At 35.8% G+C, this 15458-nt stretch overlaps 2 protein-coding genes across 2 annotated transcripts; one reads left to right on the forward strand and one right to left on the reverse strand.

The window, feature by feature from the left end:
- Nucleotides 1–1926: 1926 nt before the first annotated feature.
- LOC115992361 (probable 2-carboxy-D-arabinitol-1-phosphatase) lies at nucleotides 1927–6674 on the forward strand. Its single transcript, XM_031116541.1, has 7 exons — nucleotides 1927–2280; nucleotides 3872–4023; nucleotides 4703–4822; nucleotides 4892–4991; nucleotides 5313–5452; nucleotides 5587–5666; nucleotides 6244–6674. The coding sequence occupies exons 1-7, from the start codon at nucleotides 2127–2129 to the stop codon at nucleotides 6368–6370; spliced, it is 873 nt and encodes a 290-aa protein (XP_030972401.1). The 5' UTR covers nucleotides 1927–2126; the 3' UTR covers nucleotides 6371–6674.
- Nucleotides 6675–7467: 793 nt separating this feature from the next.
- Nucleotides 7468–12196, reverse strand: LOC115989087 (3-deoxy-manno-octulosonate cytidylyltransferase, mitochondrial-like). Its single transcript, XM_031112752.1, has 8 exons — nucleotides 11877–12196; nucleotides 10791–10836; nucleotides 9919–10005; nucleotides 9704–9828; nucleotides 9106–9245; nucleotides 8954–9005; nucleotides 8738–8848; nucleotides 7468–7925 (listed from the first exon to the last, which is right to left on the reverse strand). Exons 1-8 carry the CDS (start codon nucleotides 12099–12101, stop codon nucleotides 7833–7835), a joined length of 879 nt encoding a protein of 292 aa, XP_030968612.1. The 5' UTR covers nucleotides 12102–12196; the 3' UTR covers nucleotides 7468–7832.
- Between the last annotated feature and the right edge of the window lie 3262 nt (nucleotides 12197–15458).

Genomic DNA, 15458 nt, shown 5'->3' on the forward strand with positions numbered 1-15458 from the left:
AATTTTGTGTCGTTTTCTTATCATAAATTGCACATCGCATCGCATAGTGTGGTGCGGTTCATTGCCATTTGCGGTGTGATGCAGTACGGTTACTCAATTTTACAGGCGGTTTTGGTTAGTTTGGGTGTAGTCATGCAATTTGAGTAGTTTGGTGAACATCCCTAGGCTCTAAGTGTCTTAGCAAACTTTGAGTTAAAAGTACTTCTTTAGGATTGCATGGGGCTTACCTTTAGCAGCATTCCCTTCTCCTTATGCATTTGCCAATAAATTTAAAACTAGTTTCTGGCTTAAATTATCTATTATTTGTGGGTCTCACCCTACTTTTTGTCTCAATTTTATTTTAAATATTCTAATTTTCAATTTTTTTTTTTAAAAAGTTAACTTTTAGCTTTTTGTCTCACTTATGCAAATAAGTTATCGAAAATAAGTAATTCTCAAACGAATAATAGATAAGAAACACAAAATAAGTCTTCTCAAGATGTAAGCATATCTATGTGATGACAATATCTTACACACTTTATCATATCCATTTTACATGATTGGCTGCTTGTCATTTTCACATAAACTAACATTTTTTTTTTCTAAACACTCACAGTAGTCGTATAAATGAGCTGTGGCTAAATATGTAGAATAAGTTATTATCTAGAATTTTTGCTATGATAAATACGAGAAGGTATTTGGTATCAAATGATACTATGTCAGTGGTGTCAAAATTCAATAAGTGTAAGACATATCAACAAAAAATAACTACTTCACTAACAAATGAAAGACATGTGTTAGTGCGTAGTTTATTTTTATACATATGCCTCTCATTTATTGGATTTTGATACCGCTGACGTAATATATTTTGATACAAAATAAATACAAAAATAAGAGATCACCACCCAGCTATAAATACCCATATCTAAGCGGGGGGTGTCAAATGGGTGGGTTTGGGGTGGGCATAATTGGGGTGGGTATTTAAAACTCATTTACCCAATTAAAGCTCATTTAACTAATTACTTCTAATTCAAACTCAACCCAACCCAATTATTATGGGTAAACCTCAATCCACCCAATTACCCAATTATCAAGATTACCAAAATACCCTAAAGTGAAAAACTCAAATTTCTACGTTCAATCTTTTGCACCTGTTTCTCAAAAATAAATAAATAAATAAATAAATAAATAATCGTTTGCACCTAATTTTCTTGGCAAACAAATAGCAAAAAGAGATTGTGAATCTCATACCCAAACGTATCGTCCAGTCGGATCTTTCTCCACAACCTCACCAACCTCAGCTTCCGATTTTGAAACCACACCAAAATCCATAGCTAAAGTAAAGAATTGAGAGAGAGAGAGAGAGAGAGAGAGAGAGAGATTGCTTTTAAGAGGAAAAAAGAAAAAGAAAAAGAAAACAAATCGCGAATCCTCCATCAAAAGCGACTAAACGCCGGAGGCCACGATGGCTTCCTGGCAGCGCTTTAGCTTCTCAAGCTTCGCAGCTTCTTTCTTGGCGGCTTTCTTGCTCTGAGGTTTGGAGGATTCATCTTCTTCTCCTTCTTCTTGTTCTGGTTGTGGTTTTGGTAGCTGGGGTTTGAAGGACGACATGGATGTAGGAGCAGAGAGAGAAAGAGAGGGTTTTGGTTTGAATGGGTTTGAGAGAGAAATGTTTGGAAGCTAAGAAAATGAAAGAAAATGAAAACAATGTTTGGAGTTTTTTTTTTTTTTTTTAATGGAAAGGGCTAGGTTGAATTTGGGTTAAATGAGGCTCGGTGGGTTTTTAATTAAAACTCAATAATTATTGGGTCTTATTGGGTTGATGCCCTTTAACCCAACTAATAATTGAATGGATTTGGATTCAATTAGAGTGGGCAAGTTTGGATAGACAAATAGGTTTGGGCTTATTTTGCCGTCCCTAGACTAAGCCAATCAATCCACAACATCCCATCAGATATCGTTGTCAAAACCAATCAACGATCAAAACTTACCCATGCAAATCTCTGTTATGTACAGCCAACCACATACTAAATCTCCCACAAAGGCATCAAAACTATCTTCAGCGACTGAGCGAGAGACCACCCAGATAAGAAACTTAGGAAACAATAAGATATCTCATAGTTGGACCAACTAACCACTCGAAGAAGATGAATTCTGGAGTTCTTACCTTGACTACGTTCTTATGTTCAAGTTCCAGCTCCGTATATGATTCTAAAAGACTCACTAACCTCCACAATCGTTCTTATACAACACTCTCAGTTCAGTGCTCCAATTCTAACCCAGACATGCCTCTAATAACTGGTAAGTTTATCACTCTACAGTCTAACCCTGTTTTATTTTTATTTATTTTTTAACCTTTACAAGTTCATATTTTGTTAGTCTATGAAATAAATCATGTCCATTATGAGTCCAAAGTTGGGAACATTGATGGGTTCGGAGAGTTTGATCATTTAAAAAGATTCTTAAGCCTGAGTTTGTCTCTTTCTATTCCTATTGTTTTTATAACTTCAGTAAAACTTTGACAAGAACCCTTCTGACATTCTTTATGAGAAGCTTTTCTCATAAAAATTAGCTGCTCTATTTGTCCAAAAAGATTGAAATTAGCTGCCTATTAGGTTGAAAGAAATTAATTATTTAATTAATATATATTTTTAGGTACATTTTATTTATATGTAGGGATATTTTATGTTTATTTTAAGTTTTCAAAATAAATACAATGATCAAAATCATTAAAAACATATCTAAAATCAAACAAATATTTTTAATATAATTTTTTTTCCCCCTAACGAGTATGCATAAGTGTCCCTAGAGTGTCCATGCATAAGTGCTAACCTTCTTTTTTTTTTTTTTTTTGGTCCTTTTTCTTACAAATGAAATTAAAAAGTATAAAGAGTTGCTTTAAAAAAAAAAAAAAAAAACGTCTGATCATGCCTATCTTGAATAGCTGTTGCTAACTTTTTCTACTTGTTTAGTGTAAGGGAATGTGTTATCTCTACTGCTTGATAAATGCTTAAATTTTAGTCTTTACAGAAAAGAGGAAAGCAGTGCATGGAAACAGCTTTCTTGTAAACGTTTCTGTGGTTTACTTATAATTGGGATGTGCATGATGGTTGTCCCTTTACTTGCTATAAATGGGAATAAGGATGTTTAAGGATCTGGTGCTTAGAGGCTGTTATTCAAGCACATTAACTATTTGTGAAACTTTTCATGGATGTTCAATCCATCTGATATGTATATTATTTAGCTGTGTTAACTTCCCATTTTGAGAAATGGATGCATGGATTTCTTGTTTGCATAATTTCCCATAGGGGTATTGACTGATTTCTAGGGATTTCATATTTTAGTTTCCCAAAGCTATAGAGTGGTATGAATTCAATGATATGGCTGAATCCAGTTCGGCAGCGTAAATGCCAAACAAAAAATGGTCTATAGAAAATCTTTCATCTAATGCAGTGATTATAGGATCTAAGGAAGCATGAAATGAATATATATTGTGGAAGGGACGAATCTTTCCCCAATCAAGTATTGTCCACTTTGGGAATGGGCCAAGGGCCGATGCCACCCTCATGAATTTGCTCAATCCCACATCGGAGAGAGACGCTTCCCACCCTTGCCTTATAAGCATTGAGCCTAAGGAAGGGTGTACCAATCATGTGTAGTAGTACTACACATGATTGGTACACCCTTCCTTAGGCTCAATGCTTTTAAGGCAAAGGTGGGAGGCGATAATACCTGATTAAGGAAAGATTTGTCTAGGAATTCATTAGCTCTAATGAATTTGAAGTGCTTGCAAATATTTATTCCAATTGGAATTAATTTTAATAATGCATATATGACAGAGAATTTTCATTTATTCCAATTGGAATTAATTTTAATAATGCATATATGACAGAGAATTTTCAAAATGATGGCTATATGACTGGTGGTGCATATGATTTTCAAAGAACAACAACATCACTTACTAATCAGTCAATATCATCATCTAAGAAATTAACTCTTGTGAGGCATGGCCTTAGCTCTTGGAATGAAGAGGGTAGAGTTCAGGTGAGTTTTTTCTCTGCTTTTTATAATTCATTTATTCATCTTCTGTCATTCTTTATTCTTTTTTTTTTTTTTTTTGGGGGGGGGGGGGGGGGGTGTGGGGTAGTGGGGGATGAGTTGGTAAGTGCAACTTCTTTGCTTCTCAAATCCACTAATAATCAGTTAATCATCATTTATTTAATTTTTGAAACATACTGAGGGTCACTACCCAAAGAAAATGATAGAAATTCAAAGAATATGGTTGATAAGCTAGTTAGTCCCATTTCTTCTTCGCCCTGTATTTATGCTAGATAAGCTTTTCCAAAGCATTGTAAGTTTGTCAATGTGTTACAAGATTTGATCATAAGTTATTATTCTCATTGATAAGAATTATGTCTCAGCATTACTCTTATAATTTTGTAAAATGACAGAAATCAAACATGTGCACATTAAAACACTAAAGTTCTGAGTTTCCTTAGTTGACAAGAAGCACCTAGACTTCCAAATTTGATGTTATTTATTTACATATGTCTCTTCCCTTTCACTATATTAGGATTGAAGGAAATATTTAGTCCAACTTAGTAAACGTTTCCCCTTGAGGGCTTTTGTGGTTGAACAAAAGTTCAAGTCCCATTCATCTCTTTGTCTATTATCATTCTGTTAAGTTTTTAGCTAATAACTTGATTGCTATATTTACATTCAGGGAAGCTCAAACTTATCTGTCCTAACAGAAACAGGAGTGAAACAAGCAGAGAGGTGCAGGAAAGCCTTGGCAAAGATATACTTTGATCAGTGCTTTTCAAGTCCAATATCTCGTGCCAAGGTTTGACTCACACAATCTAGTATGTTGATTTTTCATAATTTACCATTTTATCTCTGAGTGTTAATGCAGTCCACTGCTGAGGTTATATGGCACGGGAAGAAAGAACCACTCGTTTTCCTTGATTCGTTAAAGGAAGCCCATTTATTTTATCTGGAAGGCATGAAAAATGGTCAGTCTCCTTTTTATTCATATAGTTCTAAAACTTGAGAACTGTATATGTAATTTGTTGTGACATGATTTAATTGCTTTCTTTATATCTTACTCATTAAATTAGTCAATATTTTAACCCAATTCACTTGACTTGGTCACAACTTGGTTAAAATTTCAGTTGGCCTGGTTGAAACTTTATAAAAGGGGAAAAAAAAAAAGGTTCCTCTCTAGCCTGCTCAAACTTGCTTTAGTTAACTTGGGGATTTGTAATTGTGCATGATTTATATCCTTCCTTTATTTCTTTATGCGTAACTAAATCACATTCAGAATTTGGAGGCAGTGGATGCTAAGGACAGGTATCCAAAGGAGTATACAACATGGAGAGAAGATCCCTCTAATTTCAATGTGAATGGCATCTACCCAGTACGAAAACTATGGGGAACAGCAAGAGAGGCTTGGAGGGAAATATTGTTGTCACCTGTAAGCTTTTCCCTTAATATTGTTATTTTAGTTTTTCATATTGTGAAGCTAATTAGTTGTGATATGAATATCTTTCTTTTCTATTCTATTTTTGTTTTGGATGAACATATGGACATTTTTTCTTTCACCTGCAGGGAGAGAGTTTTTTGATAGTCACTCACAAATCAATTTTGAGGGCACTGATCTGTACAGCTTTAGGGCTACCACCAGAGAGGTACGTAATTGGTTCAATAGATGCAGCCACCCAGGTGGTTATTTTTGCTGATCATTGCAAAAATATTTCTGATTATTAACAAAGGTTTCTGGATCATTTTGTAATATGAATCTAAAAATTCTGACATTCATAAAAAGGGTGTGAAGGTTTGGCCAATAACATTACTACTTAATGAATTTTTCCTCATACAGTATGGTTGATCTTACGAAAATCTGTGTATTCCTTTCCCAGATCCTCATAAATTATAAAAATATGAATAATAATGTTGCCGGTCTTTGGATAATGTCATTAACCTATTACAAAGATCTTAAGTAAAATAACCTACTATTTACAGCTGTACCTGTTTTTTCCCATTTTTGGCGAGTTGCCTTCTTTTTCCCATTTTAGAATGGCACTGCTTCTCAGTGGCACATTTTCAATCACTTCTTTACTAGTTAGCCAAATAACAAATTCTGCACTGTTGGTATTATTGTCACATTTTGATTGACCATGAAATATCATCATAATGAAAGATGACAAATTATGCACTTTTCATTTCCTTCAGCAAGTAACCCTAATAAAGCTTTTAATCATTCAGGTTCCGAGCAATAGATGTGAATAATGGCGGGATATCTGTTTTTAACTTCAACAAAAGAGGAGAAGCTATGCTTCAATCCTTGAACATGACAGCCCACATGTATAGCGATCACTTCTATCTTTACTGAAACTTGGTGATATGTCGCATTCATTGATAAGAAAGAAGGAGCCAACCTTGCTGCCCAACGTCTAAGGATACTCTATGTATCAGATTCAGAGGACAATAGACTGGAGTTGAAAATGAGAAAAAACGTTTTTTAGTTCAGCAATACACTGGTTAATTCCAATAAAAGGTCTCAACCTTGAAGTTGAGAATCTTAAGACTCAATTGTATTTATGGTAGAATAACACTTGGAATTTCATGGCTGGATTGTACATTCATGCAACATATTACTCTCAATAATTACTCAAATTACTAAGGGGTTTTTTTTTTTTTTGAACCTGCCCTTCCCTATGTGTGTGTGTATATATTATATGTATTCACTGAATTTGCTTACTCTTCTCAAACCTTGATGGGAATACACATCAGCCTGGTCATTGTTGGTTTCCCATAATTCTTTGCCTTAGCAATCTGTCACTCATCCCTTGTCAAAAAAGAAAAAGAAAGAAGAAGCTATTTGTCACTCATCTTCACGACTGATGTTGAGAAATTTTGTTAGGAATTCCGGTGAGGCTTATTTGTTAGAAACATGACTTACATTGCCATCTGAGCAAAGTTTGTAATTTGGTATTAAGTTTAAGATCAATGCACTACACAAATTGCTTGGACATCAGCTCCACGAGAAAGCAGGTGAGGCTGCAGGAGATATTTGTCACGTGATTGCATCCATGCATGTAAAGAAATTTAAGGCCAAAAAACGTACATTACAAAATCAAATGGTACCATTCCTTGGAGAGAGTATACATATGACAACTTTTGTGCAACAACTTTTACCCCAATCTAGATGTGCAATTGTGAATGGTGGAAAACAAAAATTGTGGATCCATGTGAAAGTTATGGTTCACCAATTACACTCGCACATGTCATCAACAAGTTGTAGCAAATTGTGTGGTCATAAAAGAACTGCTCTTTGAGATAGGGCAGATTATCTTAATGTAAAAGATACCAATGGAGTACACTCATGGACCAGTCAAGTGCAAAGTTTACGCAAAGTTGTATGAATGATGTTTGCAATGTTGGATTTATGAGAACTTTTTGCTTCACAATTAGTATGAAACTTCTGAATTTGTCATTAAAGAAACAAGATCTCATTAATCAAATTTGCAAGTAATGCCCACACCACACACATTGTTGTTAAACCCAGATGGACAGTAAGCCGGTGAAAAGACTGGATAAGGGGTTACTGGTCCAAATTGGTTGGATAGATAGATTATACATGTAACTTGAACATTACATCTAGTACTTGGCTTAATATAATTTACAGCAGAAAACTAGCACAAATAGGCTTGACTCAAAACAAGGAAACAAAATGATGGCAAGAGGAAACAGAAGTCCAAACTTTAAATTTGCTGCAAGAACTTCTAGATCATGCTAGTTCCCATTATAAATGAAGAAGAGGGTTCTCTCTTTTTCTTCTATTCTGTTGGGAACTAAGACAAATTTATTTCCCGCATCAACAATTCTATCTTCTTGACATCTTCTGGAATGTCGACACCATGAGCATCATGGTCAACCTTGATCACCTGTGATTAATAATGTACCACGCTTGTGAAATTTATTAAAAAATAATTCACATCTCTAAGAAAACAAACAAAAAATAAGCCAATATAAATTGTGATCCACAAAGACGTACTAACATATGAATAATTTCAGCAGCTCATATGTGAGCCCAATAAGTTAAATAAGGTCATCTCAGCATCAACTTCTAAGAATGTTATTAATTGCAGAGGACAATTCACAGTGAAATACAATTCTAGCAAAATATCCAAATTTGTTTTGGGAGTTACATTCATGTAATGAACAAAAGGATGTGACTTAGGACACATGCGTCATAATAGAATAGCTTTACATACTTATGCCCATAAAAATGTATGCCGCTGAGGTCATATAGTTTCTGTCATGAGTTTTCCTCTCATTTTTTAGTTAAAAACCTTTATGTCGACTAACTATATTTAATGAATGGATTTATTATCATCTGCAAGCACCATGCACAACGGATACTCCAAATCACTCAACATTATCAATCAACAAAGGAAAAACAAATTGATATGCCTAGTTTGAAAGGCAAATGCATACTGAAACTCAATAGGTGTCATGACTCATGAGCATCATTAATTAAAGACAAAACACAAATATCATAGTGCAAGTGGTGAGGTCACAGCTGTCCTGTGCCACACACACACACACACCCCCAAAGAAAAAGGAGCATGGGGTAAAATGTAACCATAACTAGACTCTGATCCATGAAGAGTTAAACTGGTACAGATGACAGATAATTGATCAAATGAATTTAGAACAAGTCAATCAAAATATAAAACAAATGATTGTATGATACCTTCATCTTATAGCCATTCTCAAGGACTTTAAGCTGCTCTAAATCTTCTTCTAGCTGCAATGTAGTAGGTGGAAGATCTGGATATATCTTTAAAAACTGTGTATCATAGCTCTGGCAAGACAAAAGAAAGTCAGCACGGTAAAAGACCACACAGAAAGTACTTACATAAGAACCTCACAGCAACGGTCCTTTTTAAACATACAGGTATATCAATACCTGGATACCAAGATGAAGCAAATATGGAAAGTGTGGATTGGCCTTCCCTGACCTGTGTTTCATACATAAAGATAAACGTAAATTACTAAGGCTACACACTCTATTTTGTATTGCATAATTTGCATCTATATAGGATATTCAATAAAACTCACTTGTTACACGGGATCAGACCCCTTGAAAAATAGATTGCATATCCATGAGTGTCCACCACACATTTCACTCGATTTGGATCAGATGCATCTTCAGGTTTCAAAGATGTAACTGCAGTGCTGAATACAGCATCTGGAGCTGCCTGCAGTACTTAAACTAAACCAATCAATTCATATGGAAAAGGAAAACAAAAATCAGGAGCAACCCAAAGACAGAAAGTTATATTTATATCAAAAGAATAATATGTAGCTGTCCTGCAGATGATACTACAAAGATATTGAGTGTGATGAGAGAAGGTTTTACAGGTTAGCCACATTCTTATCTTCTATCAATTAGAACAATTTTCTAAGAAAGAATATTATTTACTCAAGGCAGGAGTTCAAAAAAAAAAAAAACGATAACACAAGAGTCAATAAACCAAAATTTATTTATCAAAAGATAAAATGTAAAGAAATAGCATATGTTCTTTTCATCCATGTTGAAGAGGAATGTAACTAATGTGTAACTTTCTTAGTTCCAGATATGAATGGCCACCATTTTCCAAAAAGAAAAGAAAAAATTACAAATGGCCATCATATTTATGCACGGAAAATAACTTACCTGCAGAGCTTTGACAACCCCATCTATTATCTCAGGCTCTATAAGGGGCTCATCTCCTTGAATGTTAACAACAATGTCAAATTTCTTTCGAAGCTTTTGAATTGCCTCGTTGCAGCGTTCAGTTCCTGCCAATCAAGCAATTAAGATAACCTTCTGAGTCTATTCAATTAATACAAAAATAAATGTGACTAATAAGGTTGAGCCACTGGTCTCACCATTTTGGCAAGATTCTGACGTCATTATCACATCAGCTCCAAATCCCAGACAGATTTCTGCTATCCTCTCATCATCGGTGGCCACAACTTGCAGAAGAGAAAACCAGATATTATAAATTGTGAGAGAGAGAGAGAGAGAGAGAGAGAGAGAGAGAGAGAGATTACTTTTAAAAAAACTTATCATATGATAATAGGCATGTGCTGAATCAATTCAAAATGATTCAATTGTTTTAGTTTATTAATCATTAGTGTAATCCTATATTTGATGCTTAAAATAGCTTCCCTTGCCACAGGTGAGAAGAATCATAGAGTGAAACTACTCAACCAAATTTGCTAAAGTTATCATTTTGTGACAGATTGCCTTTTAAACGCAAGATAAGTCATAAATAATGTGATTACATTGCTGCTTCTGGGTAGTTTGTTATAATGCCCTCACTACAGAATGCAAGACTAATGCTGCCCTTGATTCAGAGCAGAGGCAACATTACAATGCAAATCTCAGTGGCGTTAGCTGCATCAATAAGACATAGAACCTGATCCTCTCTCTCTCCTGGTGCTAATCAATCAAAGCTGCATCTTTCAGAATATCATAAAGAACGACTGCAACACATGCCATAAGGTAAAAACACTCATACCTTAACCCAATAAAATGTCAGAAGATCTTGAGGATCATAATTTCATTAGCTATAGTGCATGACTTTGCCTCTTTCTTACATTGTACCGTAATTGTCTTTTCTTTTTTATTTTGGTAAGAAACCAAAATGTCAACATCAAAAGGATATAATCCCCTTAGTAACAACATATGATGTCAACCATCTTTGGAACAAAAAAAAAAAAAAAAAATAGATATGAAGCTCAATTGCAGGACATACCAAGTTTGTCTAATGTGGTTGCAAGTTTTGCTCTTTCCCATGTTCTCTGCCAAGCACAATTTTAGTAAACAAAATCCATAAACTACGGTAAACCTGTGCAGGGCATATAATATTTAAAGAAATACTGGTAGAAACAAGAACAAAAAGAGATTAAACATGGATTACAAGGACAATTAGTGCCTTGACCAAAAACACAAAAATTGCACCTCATTCAATTCAAATCTTTTCCACAGTAGTAAATGAATACGTGTAATTTTGCATCTACTATTCCCAATGAACTGACAGTTTCCTGAGATGAGCCATATACTATGAAAACAAGAACAAAGTCTGCATCTGTAATTTAACTACTCTTGTTGAAACCACTTATGCTATGGGTGGGGTTGAGGTCAGACTTGGGCTTAGTTCACCTTAGGAAGTGCTTTTGGCCTCTGTTCTGTCTAAACCCCTCATGCATTGGTTCTCCAAGGAAGCACAGACACTTCATTAGGGTGCCGAACCCGTGTCATACCCATGTCATACTGGTATCATACCAGCCATTTCATGTTATAATTTTTCCAAAATTGGTTGTGTAACCATGTCATATCCGTGTCCGTGTCTCCTAGGTCCTTAGTAGAGGAGCTAAGATGGTAACACCCAGGTAGGGAAGCCACGGTTGGTCCCCCTCACGCAGAGAACCAAAACAACTGTAAGGAACAACTTTGCCATTTTCAATCAACCAAAACATGCACCGAGGACTTTTTAATTGGCTATCTAACAATTAAGCATTTGTCTAAATTTGTTCTCATCATGCATTTGCGAAGATAAAGTATAAACCATGAAACTGTACTTAAAAAATTAAATAAATAAATAATTTAACAAGCTAGCTATATTTGACTTTCGGTTGGACTCAAAACTAAATCAATCCAATTGAAAAACAAAGACATTTTCAACTCTAAACTAAAATTTGAAGTTTCAAATGTAGAGTCAGAGTCATAGCTTACATCAACTAAAACAGCAAAACCTTAATCTCAAAACTATTTAAGGTTGTTGACATGTAAAATGTAGAGCCATACTTAAAAATAAATAAAAAAGAGTAAAATGTAGGACCTGAATCATGGGCTTTCCGAGGATTGGAATCAGAGGTTTCCCTTGAAATCGTGAAGAAGCAAAACGAGCTGGTATGATACCAACAACCCGGCTCCGATACTTTGCGGTTCGGCGCGTGGATATCACCGCGTAAGCTCCAGCCGCCGCCACTATGGCTGCCCCGGCGAGTAGGCCTTGCACAAGCCATGAACCTGTGGTGCTAGACGTGGTCGATGTGGGACTCATGACGTTTCAGTTGTTGAGACAAAGAGAAGTGGCGCGTGTGGTGATAGTGAGGGTATTCGCGCGTGTTTATAGCATTGTAAATTGAAAGGAAGCTTCCTAAGGGCGGGAAATCAAACAGTGTCGTTTTCCCACTTTTCTTGTAGCTTCCACCAAACGGTGCGTTCTGATGATGTTCTCCCATAAGAAAATGACAATTACTATTATCAAAATTACAACTTTATTAAATTTTCAATTCTAAATTATAAATTTAATTTAAAAATGAAAATTTTAATTTATACCCTATTAAATTTTCTTTTTAATATATTTTATGCTCTAATTGGTTTGGGAGGAAAACAAGAGAAAATTGTAATTTTCTATAATTTGATTCGGGTAAAAAGGAATAGAGGAAATTGAGTGGATGGACGATAAAATTTTCTATTTAAAGCCACCATTTGTTTTCTTTCCAAATTGGGGAGGGGAAAGAAAAAAAAAAAACCTAACATGTAAAAAAATCTAAATTACAAATTGTACCTTAAATGTTTTTAAAATTTTTGATTTTGTCCTTAAAGTTTCAAAATTTTGATCCACTCTCCTAACATCAGCTATTGTTTGACAATTTTTTTTTTTTGTCTATTTGTCATTAAAGTGGTTGTTAACGTCACTCCATCTCAAAGTAAAATAGTTTTAATGCATTAAAACTATGCAATTTTTGCTATGTCGGTAAAAAAAAAAAGTATTTACCATTTTTTTTTTTGGCATTTTTCTCTCATTTTTATTTATTTACTTACACTTTACTTTTCTCTCTTCCTATCTCATATCTCACTCTCTCACATTAGATTACACTTTCTCCACATCTCATAACCATTTGTGATCGCATGTGGTGAATGTGGTATGCTAGGAGTACTAGGGTCAAGATGCTTTGAGTGAGAAGGGTTAAGAAGTACCTGTTGATGTGTTTGGTCCACATGTCCAAAGCGAACTTGGGTGGTCCATCTCTTCCTTCGATTGTGACAGGCCCTGAGCTCATTTGTGAATTGGGGTTGTAAGGCATCAAATCTATATTGCACTTGGTGCAGCTCTTGTATGCGTTGCCTCTGTCTGAATAGCACCAGTTCCACCTCTTCCATGTTATGGGTGCATTGGCCACGTGTATGACCAATGAGTCCATATCTAGTACAAAGCCTGTGGACTCTTTCATAACGACATTGAATCCAGATTCTAGCACCATCATCCAATCTGAGCATGAAACCAGCTATCACTGGTAACCAAGGATCGATTTTGACCTTCACTCTCATAAATCGTATGTTCCTTGAAATCTTGTCTTCCCAATCTACTCTTTCCACTATTCCCATTAACTGACCCATTTTTTAACCTAATTCTGGGTACCAAACAGTGGCTCCAAAAGTCTCTCTATGTTGCTAAATCTTCAAGATCAGGCTCTACCATAGGACCATGTCTTGCAAAAGGAATTTCGTCCTCTTCTCTGGGTAAAAGTTCTAATTCTAGTTCTTTAGCAAAAAGATCAGAGCTAATGTCTGAACTACTACTATCAGTCCAACCAACTTCTCTAGGAACTATGTGATCATCCATATTGGAAAGGAAGACCAGTAGCAGTTGCATGCATAGTGAGTATAGTGCAGTACAACGACAACTAGGTACTCTAAAGGACACTGAATAATCAGAGGGTTAGAGAATATCATCACAGCCTCACTGCATTCAGCTATACACTTGTTAAACCTTAATCACAGTAGGCTGAACCCATTTAAAACAATGCCCATTTGAAACAATACACTTGTTCCCCCCTACCCCAACAAACTCTTTGAACTCAGAGGACCCTAGAATAATCCCAAACTCAGATGACTTAGAATCACACATTGTGCATGATAACCCTACACCCCCACCCCAGGATTTTCTAGGTAACAGAAATCAAAATGCCTCTTTCTTGTCTAAGCCAACATGGCAACCACCACAGGAGTTAAACCTTCAATGGACCTGGATTGAAGGTAATGGACCTTATATTACTAATGGACAGAGCGCTAGGCCACACTTTGAAGCATCGGATACAGACAGTGATACCACAACAATCATGTTTAATCTAGACAATTTGAATGAAGACAGACCTGAGGTCCAATGCCAGGGATGGGATAAGGGTTGCATACCTGAGTCCCCTAACTTCTACATAGAGTTGTTGGTATAGAGAGTTAATAGAGGGAGATTCAGATTTGAATTAGGAGACTCTAGTGATGGGCCTAGACTAATTAACCCCCAAGAAGAGCAAAATGGGCTTGTTCAACCTAACCCATTAGAAAACCCATTACATACTACCCAATTGAACAATGAATGAGCAAATGAAAGAAATCTAGAGCCCTTTGAACTTCTTACCTTAGGACTTGGCCCTTCTTTATCTAATACAAACCTACCTGCCTCTATTTTGACATCAAACTTTTGGTGTAATGAAGGTAGGGACACTTTGGCTGGAGACACATCAAGACTGAGCTCGAGAAAAAGAATCAGGAAGGAAATAGGAAAATTTGGGAGAAACATTAAACAGAAGTTGCTATGTGGTTTTTTTGAAAGGGAAGGCACCACTTCTAAGACATTTCTGATGTATCTGAACATAGGACATCTTCTGATGGTGAGAGAGCTAAAGGGCTTAGCTAGGGAAGCTGGCCTATAATAGCTTCCCTAGTAGCCATGAGGGTCCTAAGTTGGAATTGTAGAGAGTTGGGACCCCCTCTACAGTTCTGCAATGTCAAAAAAAGGCCTAGGAGTATAAGCCTAATATTATGTTTTTAATGGAAATAAAGTTAGCAAAAGACAAAGGAGCTACAATTTTGGAGAAATATGGTTTTTGGCATGGCTGGGAGGTTCCTCGAGAAGGCATAAGTGGTGGTCTGCTGCTAGGATGGGTGGGGAATCTAAGCTTAAGCATTTTGTACAGCTCAAAACATCTCCTGCATGCTAATCTCAATGACAAGAAAGGTACCCCTTTATCCGTTTCTTTTGTATATGGACATCCAAATCATACTAAAAGAGAGGAAGTGTGGACTGAATTAAGGAATATTAGGAATTTAGTTCACAAACACTGGGTATGTATAGGGGATTTCAACCAAATCTTATCTCAGGAAGATAAATTTGGTTTTAGTTACAGGAAAATAGAAGGTGCAGAGGTGTTTAGACAAACTCTGTTTGATTTGTGTCTTTGTGATCTCCAAGCAAAAGGGCAACACTTTACTTGGATGAATGGTCATGGAGAAGAATCTTTTGTCATGGAAAGACTAGATAGAGCCTTTGCCATAGTGGACTGGATCACTTCAAATCCATAATATGCTCGAAGGAACCTTCCTATCCTAAGATCTGATCATGGTCATATTATCC

Source organism: Quercus lobata, chromosome 5 (assembly GCF_001633185.2).
Source record: "Quercus lobata isolate SW786 chromosome 5, ValleyOak3.0 Primary Assembly, whole genome shotgun sequence".
Taxonomy (NCBI): Eukaryota; Viridiplantae; Streptophyta; class Magnoliopsida; order Fagales; family Fagaceae; genus Quercus; species Quercus lobata.

What these genes read in the sequence shown, in the direction of transcription:
- LOC115989087 (XM_031112752.1), bottom strand. Translation starts at nt 12,101, where the DNA reads ATGAGTCCCACATCGACCACGTCTAGCACCACAGGTTCATGGCTTGTG. An exon ending in GGTCTGATCCCGTGTAACAA is followed by an intron (nt 9,006 to 9,105) that starts GTGAGTTTTATT and finishes TATGAAACACAG; the next exon opens with GTCAGGGAAGGCCAATCCAC. An exon ending in TGCTTCATCTTGGTATCCAG is followed by an intron (nt 8,849 to 8,953) that starts GTATTGATATAC and finishes TTGTCTTGCCAG; the next exon opens with AGCTATGATACACAGTTTTT.
- LOC115992361 (XM_031116541.1), top strand. Translation starts at nt 2,127, where the DNA reads ATGAATTCTGGAGTTCTTACCTTGACTACGTTCTTATGTTCAAGTTCC. An exon ending in AGACATGCCTCTAATAACTG is followed by an intron (nt 2,281 to 3,871) that starts GTAAGTTTATCA and finishes CATATATGACAG; the next exon opens with AGAATTTTCAAAATGATGGC. An exon ending in TTAGGGCTACCACCAGAGAG is followed by an intron (nt 5,667 to 6,243) that starts GTACGTAATTGG and finishes TTAATCATTCAG; the next exon opens with GTTCCGAGCAATAGATGTGA.